This window comes from Megalops cyprinoides, chromosome 20 (genome assembly GCF_013368585.1).
Source record: "Megalops cyprinoides isolate fMegCyp1 chromosome 20, fMegCyp1.pri, whole genome shotgun sequence".
NCBI lineage: Eukaryota > Metazoa > Chordata > Actinopteri > Elopiformes > Megalopidae > Megalops > Megalops cyprinoides.
Genome location: NC_050602.1, coordinates 2,239,247 through 2,251,907, shown reverse-complemented (window position 1 = coordinate 2,251,907; position 12,661 = coordinate 2,239,247). Strand labels below are relative to the sequence as shown.

The 12,661-nt window shown below is 39.8% G+C and overlaps 1 protein-coding gene across 2 annotated transcripts in view; it reads left to right on the top strand.

Moving 5' to 3' along the window:
* The first annotated feature begins 531 nt into the window (after positions 1 to 531).
* The window catches only part of kcnt2 (potassium channel, subfamily T, member 2), a 50,885-nt gene continuing 38,755 nt past the window's right edge, over positions 532 to 12,661 (top strand). For both annotated transcript variants that reach the window (XM_036554068.1, XM_036554067.1), the window contains exons 1-4: positions 532 to 781; positions 8,561 to 8,640; positions 8,818 to 8,917; positions 10,856 to 10,904. In XM_036554068.1, coding sequence (XP_036409961.1) covers positions 687 to 781; positions 8,561 to 8,640; positions 8,818 to 8,917; positions 10,856 to 10,904 — 324 coding nt within the window. In that variant the 5' untranslated portion in view covers positions 532 to 686. The remainder of the gene's footprint in view (positions 782 to 8,560; positions 8,641 to 8,817; positions 8,918 to 10,855; positions 10,905 to 12,661) is intronic.

Here is a 12,661-nt window from a genome sequence, read left to right as displayed (position 1 = left end):
ATTCATGGTTATCACAGGAAATAAAAATAAGGATGGTCTTCAGTCAAAACTTTAATCCACCTAACAATCCAGACAAATAAAACTTGGTTAAACAGACTCAGTAGGTGCAGTAAAGTAATCGCGCACCCTCTGTTATGAATTGATATTGATTAGGTCTGCCCCGAGATGAGTGCTGCAAAATTTGGTAATTCCGAGTCCTTGATTACAATGTTTCAGTGACGGTAGGCTATTCATGAAAAGGAACGCGATGTGAGCTTGGTGCTCCTGTGGATAGGAATTGCCCTCTGTGGGTAACAATGATGTAATTCGATTTGTCACTGGGTGTGTGGAGTGCGTGCTAAGGATGAACACAGGCTAGAGTAGATGTCATACACGGAGTGATTCTTCAGTAATAGAAAATGCGCCGACTACACTAGCGAATGCAGTGCCATTTAGCAGCAACAAATGAAGATGAGTGTACTCATGGGAGGTTAGGCTGATATCTGTTTATTTTGACTAGATAAACAATATTTCACAGAATCAAGCATTTGTCTGTCTTTTTCTCGCACAGAAAGATGCACCGCTCTGTTCGTGTGCAACAATTGTCCGAGAGTTGTTTGCCATTCATGATCAAGGCGTTTAAAATTTAAGTTCGGAATCTTCGACTTAATTTCTTTCCACGCGACTGGAGCATATTTCAGACGAAGATGGTTGACCTAGAAAGCGAGGTGCCCCCTCTTCCTCCGCGATATAGATTTAGGGATTTGCTACTTGGGGACCAAGGCTGGATAAACGATGACAGGTAAGTTTCGAGCAGTCGGAGCTTCACGATACTCACAGTCTTTGCCACAAGGTTTGGAAAAACACATCGGTTGACGTTCGTGTAATTTACACCACTGTATTTTGCATATACTGTATATGACTGTAGGGCATTTTAAGTGCATGCGAATTACCATTTGGACCGTTATTTTGGTTACATGTAAAATGATACGCAAAATTTCATTTTAGCGATTCGATTTAACGCATAGTTGTTTTCTTGAAACCTACATACGCCGGTTATGGTTTTACTCTATTAACCTCAGAAAGGTGGTTTCCCTCACGGGAACTTCTGTGGTAGCTGAAACACCATACATCACTTAAGTTCCAGTACAAAAGAAGTATGCATCATGCATAATACATGACACAAGTACAAAAGTAATAGCCTACAGTACTAGACATGTGCAACAGACAGAACTCGAAATGAGCACGAGGCAAGTACAACACCACCTGTCGTCATCACAGTGTCGTGTGGCTTCTTTTTGTTAATTAGACAATTGTTATCTTATTTGATTTGAAGAGAATGCTTACTTTGGAACATGGCCAACCTATGCCTACTAGACAGAAAAGAGAAAAACCTTGGCTAATTTTCCCCCTATTTGCATATCCCTTCAAGCTACACCTTTTCCAACACACAAAACCCTCTTTGATACGATTACTGGCACACAAACTAATTTACATCATTCAGTGTCATCTAGCCATTATGTGGGCGGCTGAGCAGCTAGAGTCTCTAACCATTGGCCTAGGCCACAATCTGCTTGTATATTAAAGTTGTTGATGGTTAGTTTACATAAATTGTCACACAGCCAAATTCCATATCTTTACTCATACAGTCAAATCCTCTGTATCTAAAAAGAAAAATAATATTTCTACAGAAGTGTCATAAGATGCTCCCCTGAACTGTTATAAATGGATTTTTATTCTTGGCTGCATTTTCTTCTGACATGACAGATACTCAGGTAAGGCAAGTGGCACTACATTTAAGCCAAAAGCATGTCTGTAAAGTGCACAAAAAGAGTAACAATTTATAAATAGTGTATCTGCTACCTTTTTATCTTAGCCATGGGGAGCATCATGTGTGTGAATTACAGCTTTCCAGTGAGGCTGATCTGAGATCCTCTCGGCACATGCTAAGCTCCAACTGGTTCAGTGTCCACCCAGGCCCCAGAAGATTGTCAGGTCGAATCCCCAGTGGAGTCTATTTGAAACTGATGCCTCTTGCCTCTCCAAATGGGTCCTGGCATATATAGAGAAAGACTGTGGGTAATTAGACCACTGACAGCACAATGTCCTGTCCAATGGAAGCACTCGTTTATCATCCGTTTCATGTTACAGCAATGAGGTAATCATTGGAATCCTCAGCATGGACATGCCTCCTTTATTAATTAAGGGAAAAAACCTGGACAAAAACACAGAACACTTGGATATGTTTACTCTGACTGTCTTCACATCAGATGTGATGTGTAGTAATCTCTTTTTAATTCAAGGTTTCTCATTTTGAAATATGTTGTGCAGGGAGGTCCTTACATAGCTAACACGAAGCTTTTAGCTGTGCGTATATGACCCAGTATGCTTTACTGCAAATGCTTTGCCATTTAAAAATAATCACAATCCACTCCTGTTCTTGGCACCTGTTACACTGTCCACTTTACAGCTCAACAAGACATCTTAAAATTCCAGAATTTCAATATGGTGGCAATATATTAAGATTGCTGCTCTTTGAATGCTTTTAGTGACAGGGTTCTCTTGCATTGAAATGATCAGAGAGGCTGTCTTTGCACCAGAATTGAAAAACATGTAGTTCCAGACTTACTTGTTAAAGACAAAATGCTCTGCTGAAAAAGATGGCTGCCATAGTATGATTTTAATGACATTTATTTGCAAAAATTCTGTACCAGTGGCATGCTTACAATTGTGTCCAGGCACTTTCTTTTTTCAAAATCAGTCAAAAACAAACATTATTAAGGTAAGTTGTTCGTTGCTAGGTGTTCAACACACTCCTCTTCTGAGATTTTGAGATTTTGTTTCGAACTGTAACCTGTGTAAGTCGCTTTGGATAAAAGCGTCTGCCAAATGAATAAATGTAAATGTAAATAAATTTTGGGTCAATTAGGAGAAGTCAAATACAGTGTGTACAAGATAGACATGTCAACAACAGCTGATCAATTATTTGGTCAAGGTGAATGACCAATTCGGTTACTCCTTAACAAAAAAAATTGAGTTCTACTACTTCAAATGTAACATAATTCACCCAATATTGTTATGAATGCAGTAATAATTTACTTCACCAACAGCATGGCATGGAAAATAAATATTTAATCCTTGTAGGATACAAAAAAATTGCTGTATTGCTTGGAAGCATATTAATTTCATTTCATTTACTGGAACTAGACGTTCCTGTTAACATGGTCCATGTCAGGACTGACTATAGAAATAAGAGGATAGTATCAGCTGTTATTTTTGTTATTTTAGGTTACTTGTGCTGAGCACATCCAGGCCATAGCTTGGCCAGACCCCAGTCTGCTAAGTACAGGGCTTCTCCCTTAGGAGAAGGGAGGGAGGGAGGAGCAAACACACCAAGTACTATAGGTGCATGTACCATAGGTACACACTACTGAGTAGCTCGTGCCCTGTTGCCCCCCAACCCCGGCCCAAATCCATTCCAATCTTATGTCTAAAAACAAGACTGCCCACCATAAAGGGGAGTCCTGATTGGCAAATCATGGGACCGACTTGGATTTTAGCTTGTGAAGCCTGGATATAACAAAATAAAATATTAAAATATTTTGAAGCTTTCTAATCCTGGAGCTTTCCCACAGCATCGTTTTTTGAGGGGAAATTTACACATGAGAATGGGCATAGGTTTTGCATTGGCTTCCTGCGCAGCTGGCTAAACAGTGAGCAGCTGGGTGAAAGACCACCTTCGACACCATCCAGCAGGGATGCAAGTAGAAGATGTGTATAAATTTGCTATGCTCACAGTTGCCAGGGGAGTACTTTAGATATAGCAAATGTCTAATTCAGAGGAGGCTAATACAGTGGGCGCTGAATGTCACGCTGAGTCAAGAATGTGTTTATAGCATGCAGCCTGTGAACACTTGAGGACCCATTGCCCTGTTCCGCAGTGAGCACTCTATCCTCCAGAGGTCCCTCTCCTCTCCAGGACATCCAGAAACACTAACACAAACTGTTGAACTCAGAGGCTGCTCTGTCTCTGGCAAGAAAAATTGTGGGAGAGCTGTAGAAAATGATGAGACACACGTTCGTGACTACCAGATTCCCATGTAAAGCAAAGTTCCTGGGAGCCTATGATAATAATAGATCTTGGTGATTATTAGTATCAGTGATGATGAAGCAGGAACCACTGTAGAAAGCTAGGCTGCATGAGATGAGCTGAGGATGTCGATCACTGGTTGAATGGCACGTGTGGATGAGAACTCAGGTTACTGTAATTGTTAATATGAAAGCATCACTTGTGGCTTATTTTCTCTGATGTCCGGTAGGTATGCCCAACCACTGCAACGTACATCCCTTGTCACAATCATGTTTTAGGTTGTTTAGAGGAAAGGTGGTGGAGATCAGCTCCACTGCCACAGAAATGCCCCAGTGCCCACAAACTACAATTGGCAGTGTTTATGAATGTGTTGTCAGCTGCACAGCCACTTCTAGAAAAACTGATGCACTCTTACATTTAGCCTTAGATCTAACTGCTGCAGACTGAATTCTGAATTTTTTGGCTGAGATGTAAGTGTACTGCATGGTGTCTATGCAGTAAAGCTCCAAGCACGGCAAAGAGCTTGTCCAGAAATGAGCCAAGTATACTAACTAATTGATAACAGTCTCTTCTCATTTTGTGGGATTTAAGGAATAAATGCAAACATGTTCACACTACCCTACATTGCCCTTACCCTGCTATCAGCCCTTATTATTAAATTGTGTGCTTTCTCATCTTACTTGATTTTTTTCTGGCTTAATTTTTTACTATTACGAGTTGGCTACTGTTAGTTGAAGTTACTTATTACGTAGTTTGGCCACACCTGTTTTGACATACGCTGTTGACCCAACTACTGCTTTTCTAGAGCAAAATTTGTACTCTTTGGCTAGGTTACAAAAAATCAAGTGTATTATTTCCAGCAGAGAAACTGTCTTTTTGTTTGCTAGCAGATATAACTCCAAACATTACACAAACCATGTATGACAGGTGCTCTACAGATATACTGAATTGATTGTTAAAAGCCACATGTTCTCATTGTGAGTGTAAATCTCAGCACATTATTATTAATTTGATACATAGCAAGCAGTTAACATATGTGTGGCTAATTGTGCTTCCTGCTTGAGATAAAGATCTTTAGCTACATCGGGTAAGGCCCATGAATGTCGACAATGAAAACATTTACATTAGCATTATTAGTCCTCTGGACTGTGTGGTCAGTGCTCTGGTTGAGTTGTCTGCTGTTTTATTTACAAGGAGACAGACATTAATGTGTATACATGTGACTGACCAGAAAACACCAGCTTTGATAAATGTAATGCAATCAGTCCTAATTTACATGCACTTTCCTGAACAAATATTTCTGCAACAGGTTGTTTGAATGAATGTCAAACAAGAGTGTTTGATCAGTTTTGCTCCTGTAAATACATTTGATAGCATCATAACTTGAATGTATGTATCAGCAAATCCCCTCAGGATTTTTAATGCTAATATATAATCAATTAGTGCTAAGAAATAATTATTTCAAACACATGCTCAATATCTCTTTATGAACTTTTTTGAGGAATGATAATTTTTTCCTCTAAGGAAGTGTGTGTTGAGATTTGTCATTAAAGTCTTTTGATTGCATTATTTGTTAAGGCATCACAGTGCGTATATTTTCATTGATTTCTTTGGAGCAGGTGATCACTAGGATAAGACTTCTCCCTGATTGCTTCACTTAATTCACTAAAAAAAGCAAGGTCGAGATGACCCTCTGGAGGGGCATACAGTGGGTAGCTCTGATGTCACTCAGACCTCATTGTCTTGTGTGTGTGTTGTTGTGGGATATAAGATAAATGACCGGTGCATTCCCAGAGAAGCATGACAAATTCAAATGGTAATGAAATGAATGAATCCCAAGGGTTCCCCCGCCTTCCTATGCTTGAAACTCCTGAAAAAGGCACAGAAAAGTCAAGGAAAGTGGCCAAACATCCCCATGGTCCCTGGAGAAATCATGGAAAAGTTGATTCTGATTTATTGATTTATTTTGCTGTTGCAGCCAGTGAATTGCATATGGTGTTCTTGGTAACGGAGTTGCTGGATGTCATTTGCTATTCTGCCAGTGTAAGGCTACTGGGTTCCTTTGGCTTGGCTTGTTCTGTGGATTGTACATTCAGTCCATTGCTAAAAGTCAGCGCTGACTGGTGCTTGCAGCCAAGAGCATCCACAAGTCTGCGTGGAGATAGACACTTAATATTTTTAAAGTGAAAAAGCAAATGAATTCCCTCCCTGCATTGCCATCATCAGAGTAGTCAGATTTCAGGGGATTTTGACTGTTGAGGGATAAAATCCTTGCAAAGATTATATTTATTGTATGCATCCTTCAAGCATCATGTGAAGGTCTTGAAAGGTCCTCTGATTTGAGTGGGAACCCAGACCTAACAAGCACATGGAGCACCATGCTCTCTCAAAAAAGCCTACAAGGTCATATAAGTGAAATTATTAGCAATTAGAGTGAATCTGGGTCATTGAGCAGTCCATTTTCCCCTTAATACTCACCAATGAAAAAGGTGTTTGAATCTAAAGAATGTAACAGTTGCTTAAATGAGGTGCATTGACACCACACAGGTAAGGGCATAATGCATTACTGAGCAGGGGTCTTAAAAGGGAAGACTTCAGGCATGCAATGATGACAATCACTGCTGGCTTTCAAATTTAAGGACCAGAAAATCATATACTTGATTGCTGTGAATCTGCAATTTGGACTCCTTTAATGAGGCATCACAATCAGAGTTCTGGATTTAAAACATGAAAAGGGATGGCTGCTGACATAAACAGTGTTAGTTATATTGTTATAATAATACCATACATGTACATCACACTAGAAGTCAGTAAGTTAGCCACATTCAGAAATGTTTTGTAATTGCAATTTTGTGCTCTGTTCTTATCTTGAGGTGGAGTCCTTCCCAGCTAGTTGAGTTTGGTAGCTGACTTGGATGTTTATATATATTACAGTGGTGGCTGGTGAGCTGGAAACAGGGGAGGCTGAAACATTATCTTTAAATCTATCATTACTTTCAACCTGTTCCCCTTTATTGTTAATCAAGGAAGATAAAACAAATAATTCACAGAATAATTGACACCAATTGCGTAAATGGAGTAAATGATTATGCTCGCGAAACAGCACAGATTGTCTGTAGTTTGTGTGCTTGCGAAAGCTACAATGTGAGATTGTTTAACAAGGATGGCATTTATCGATTTAAATTACATTAAATGCTCATGACACATCACCGCTTTTGTGAGGTCTATGTTCTAAACGTTATTGGTCATTGCACTCATCCTAATCTAAAAGTTTATTCTCAGTCATTTAAATCCTTCTAACTAAATTTAGCTCCGTTTTGTAATTTGAATTTTGTAACACAAGAAAGCTGAGATTACTTGCCACTTAATTGTTCAAATTGCCATCCTTGTTAATTAAACAACCTCATGCTGTAGCTTTCGCAATAGTGCACAAACTACAGACAATCTGCGCTGTTTTGCGAGCATAATCATTTATGCATTGGTGTCAATTATTCTGTGAATTATTTCTTTTATTGGTAATCAAGGAGGATAAAGGGGAACATGTTGAAAGTAATGATAGATTTAAAGGTAATGTTTCAGCCTCCCCGAAAAACAAAAAACATCCAGCGAGCAGCAGTTCTGTGGGCAAAAATGCCTTGTTAATTATGTCAGAGGTCAGAGGAGAATGGCCAGACTGGTCCAAGCTGACAGAAAAATATAATATAACCACGTTACAACAGTGCTATGCAGAAAAGCATTTCTGAACATACAACACGTCGAACATTGAGGTGGATGGGCTACAGCAACAGAGGTCCCCTCCGGGTACCACTCCTGTCAGCTAAGAACAGGAAACTGAGGCTACAGTGGGCACAGGCTCACCAAAACTGGACGTTAGACGAAGGGAAAAACATCGCCTGGTCTAATGAATCTCAATTTCTGCTGCGACATGCAGATGGTAGGGTCAGAATTTGGCGTAAAGTAAACAACATGAATCCATGGATCCATCCTGCTTTGTGTCAACGGTTCAGGCTGGAGGTGGTGGTGTAATGGTGTGGGGATCATTATCTTGGCACACATTAGGCACCTTAATACCAACTGAGCATTGTTTAAATGCCACAGCCTACCTGATTATTGTTGCCGACCATGTGCATCCCTTTATGACCATGGTCTACCCATCTTCTAATGGCTACTTCCAGCAGGATAATGCCCCATGCCACAAAGCACATGTCATCTCAAACTGGTTCCAGGAACATGACAATGAGTTCAATGTACTCCAATGGCCTCCACAGTCAATCCAATAGAGCACCTTTGGGATGTGGTGGAACAGGACATTCGTAGCATGAATGTGCAGCAAACAAATCTACAGTAACTGCGTGATGCTATCATGTCATATATATGCGTGTGTGTGTGTGTGCATGTACTGTTTGCATGGGTGTATGTATGTATGTATATGAGCATGCACATTTGTGCAGATCTATAAATTATCCTCACCATGTTACTTGTTCCTCATAGGGTGCAAGTTGAATTCTACGTCAATGAAAATACTTTCAAGGAGAGACTCAAACTGTTTTTCATCAAAAACAAAAGATCAAGTAAGCATAACTGTTGAATCCTTCATATACAACAGGGTAATTAAGTGTAAAACATTTTCCCCCTTACGCTTACATTGCTTTTATACAGTACAAATGCCATACGCGACTTCACAAGTAGCGAGTGCTATTCGAAAGGAAAGTGCAACGTATTAACAGTTTCTTTCTTCTTTTTTCCAGGCCTTAGGATACGCGTATTTTACTTCTCACTCAAGTTTTTGAGCTGCCTTTTGTACATATGCCGGGTGCAACTGGATGATCCGATAGCTGGACATGGATGGTAATCGTGCTCCTGCATTTTCGCAAAAAATGGCGTTCAAAGCGGATCTGTCCGCCGTCTAGAGAACACAGTGCTGCCAGTTCAAAACAGCATGTGCTCCGCATCTCCCCCTTTGCGTGTGGCACATTTGAAAAGCTAAGGTCTGTTTCAGAAAGCTCGCACCGCTCTCTTAACAGAGTGGCCGCAGAGGGGCCGCGAGTCAGCGGTCTATTCCTGCCACTGGAGAAAATTACGAAGCTTAAGTAAATGACGCAGCTGTGCTTGTTGAAATGCGGAAACGGAAATCGGAAAACGATTTTAAAAGATACACGTTTTAACTCGGTAACTGAAATAATGTTACTACAATAAGAATGATTAAAACAAACCGGCTCAATACGACGTTTCACTCAGAATTAATGTTTATGAACATTAAATTATTCCTGCTGAATTTTATTGCACTATCATATATAGTATCACCGCGAGCCCAGTTCTCACGACTATGAAAGATAACGGTGAAATTCTTTATCTGACTTTAAAATGCTTTTTTCTAAACCATTTTATTTTACATGATTTGAGGACATGATGAGTCTCTTTATGCGAGGGGACTCACAGCAAGCGGTAGAAACACTGTATCCATATCCAAATATCAGTACACTTGTATATAAAATATCAGCACATTATGTTAAACTAGCACAACGAGTACAATCCAGATAGTAATCGCAAGATGTCAAGTGCCTTAGCGTGTGGGCGTAATGATGGGGTGGACAGCAGTGTACGGTGCATCTGTTGTGCTTGCACGGCTATCTGCACTTGACGTTCATTGCCATGTGGATTGGGTACTTGCACAAGCTTGTCCTTACTCTCCGCGTGCTCTACTTTTTATCCCCATGAAGTAGCCCATTCAGTGTCACTTCTGAAATGCATGGAACTGTCAGAGCCCTGACACACTGTGGAAAAAGATGAAGCCCTCAGAACTGTAAAGCAGCAGAATAATTCAGCACTAGCATGTATTTCTCCATTTTCCCTGTATCCATACTGGTAATTATGGTGGCCATAGACTATATGACTTTGCCAAAGTAATGCTGACAAGGAAATAGCTTGTTAATTACTATTACTTTTCTAAGCATACAACTGAAATGTCATTTTATAACTAGATTCCCGTTGAAGCATTATGAGTTAAGAAGTTTGTTGAAGGTGACAACATCATATGGGAATCAAACTGGCAACTGCTGGGTTACAAGCCTTAACCACCACATCACACTGCAGTCCAACAGAAGCAAGTCAATTTACCATCCAAAGGTTGCTAGAAAATCGTGGAATGGCTTAAAATGCTATGCACTGGGAATACTGCTTCCATCTTGCAATGGGATTGGTTATTGAAAGGTGGAGGTGGAAGAATTAACATGGACTAAACACACTGTACATGCCCCTGCCTCTGTTAACTTGATTACTTCAAATGAAATGCTATTTCAGATCAACATTCAAGTGCTCATGTGTAGACAGAGGCATGCTGATGATATGAATGTGGTCAGCTGTGAAGGTAATCTGAGTTTCTTGTTTCCATCCATGTCTTTTCAAGTTTGGGATGCACCAATCAGACATATAATCTATTCATGATTGACTGGTAAGTAGAAGAATCTGTTTTCAATGCCATTGTTGGCATCATTTTTCCTTTTGTTTTTGATTGTTTTTCTTGCTGTTTGTTGCTGTGACACTCGCAGAAAGAGGATTGCATTAATAGAAGGGAATTTAATAGGGAAGTTTCATGTTGTAATTTTTGCAGGCATGCTTCAATGTGATGCATTACCCCTGTCATAAACAGGGACAGAGGGAGAAGGTGTGTTTTGGACATGCAGCAATTACGTTTAACCTGTAACCCATGTTGGAAGATGTGTCATTCAGCTGTCAGTTGAACTGAATCCTTACATAAATTCTTCTTGTGTGTCATTGTACCAACAGGTCTCCTATAATCTGGGTGAACAGAGGTCTTGCTATATGGATATTACAGGTAAATCCAACCATTTTGTTTATACCATTAAAAGTTACACTAGTAATCACACAAACCAGAATTTTGTGTGTTACCAGGAAAGTGAGAAAAATTCTTTCATGTTGGAGTTGGCCAAATCTGGACAGTGAAATCAAAGAGGAATTTGAAAAACTATCACATTCCACATATTAACAACAATGCATGCTGAGAGGCAATACCTTAAATTAATTGCATCTTTGTAATTCATACATAACATCTTGACTCCTTATGGTTTTTTGCTTGTGTTGTACTCTCCCTCACTTGTAAGTCAATTTGGATAAAAAAAAAAAACATCTGCCAAATGAATAAATGTAAATCATCCTGAATGGTAAATAAGAGTGACATTATAGCTTGGAAAAGAATTCATATGGGATTATAATATGCTTGACAGCCTATGTGATACTGCATTTTGTATATAATGACCACTAAACCTCAAATCATTTGCACCAGGTTAAAATGTTTGCATCTTGTCTAAATTGGCAAGTGATTCTGTACACGTTGCATGTTTTAAAACATTTGATGTTTACCAGTCATTTTGTACACCAGTGGTAAAGCACGTAACAGTGCATAATGAACACTGAAAGTGGCTTTACTGTTACGCTTCTCTGACATGGAACTTACTGTATGTATACATTTCATCACGCTTAGCAGATGCTCTTATCCAGAGTGACTTCCATATCTTACAATTTTTACATGTTATCCCTTGATGCAACTGTTGCAATTCTGGATAAGTAGTCTGCCCAAGGCCTAGGGCCAATAGCAGTGGCCTACATGAAAATTGAGATTGCAACCCTGAGGTAATAAGCCTTGGTTTCAGTGGAAGGGCCATGTTTTGTATCATGGGCGGCAGTGAAAATTGAGATTGCAACCCTGAGGTAATAAGCCTTGGTTTCAGTGGAAGGGCCATGTTTTGTATCATGGGCGGCAGTGTAGCATAGTGGTTAAGGAGCAGGACTTGTAACCGAAAGGTTGCCGGTTCAATCCCCGCTGGGACACTGCTGCTGTACCCTTGGGCAAGGTACTTAACCCACAGTTGTCTCAGTAAATATCCAGCTGTATAAATGGATAACATTGTAAAGAACTGTAACCTATGTAAGTCGCTTTGGATAAAAGCGTCTCCCAAATGAATAAATGTAAATGTATCATGCTGGTTGGAGTACAAAAGTCAACATACTATCATGAAACAAAAAACATTGTGGCTCTTTTAAACACAATGATGAATTACTCAACTGGAGAATGACATTATATAATCATCAAGAGTTTACTGCATTGTGATGCCACACATCCTTATTTCAGCCACTGTTTGACAGTTAATGGATTCGTCAAAGGAAACTGACAACCAGTGGATCAATATCACATTGGAAAATATTAAGTTATATGCCTTAATGCTGAGGGGAAGACACAGGGAAAATGATCCAATCAGTACTTATTGGTCTAAATCACTGCAGATGTGAGAGTTTACCCAATTAAATCTTACAGAAACACTGGAATGGCTCCAGATGAAATCATGCTGGCACCAATAAATCTTGGATTGCCGGGCGTTGCTTTAGTGTGTCTTCAGGTGCAATGCAGGGCACAAGACTTCCACTTCAACAGAGGCTCTGTATTGACACCCTTATGCATTGAACACAGACAAATTAAAAGAGGGTGTAAAATAAAGCTCTTACAAGTACTGAATGCTGGGCCTATCAACCCATGTGACACCAGTAGAAATAGCAGAGTGTCTGTAGCACTGTAGG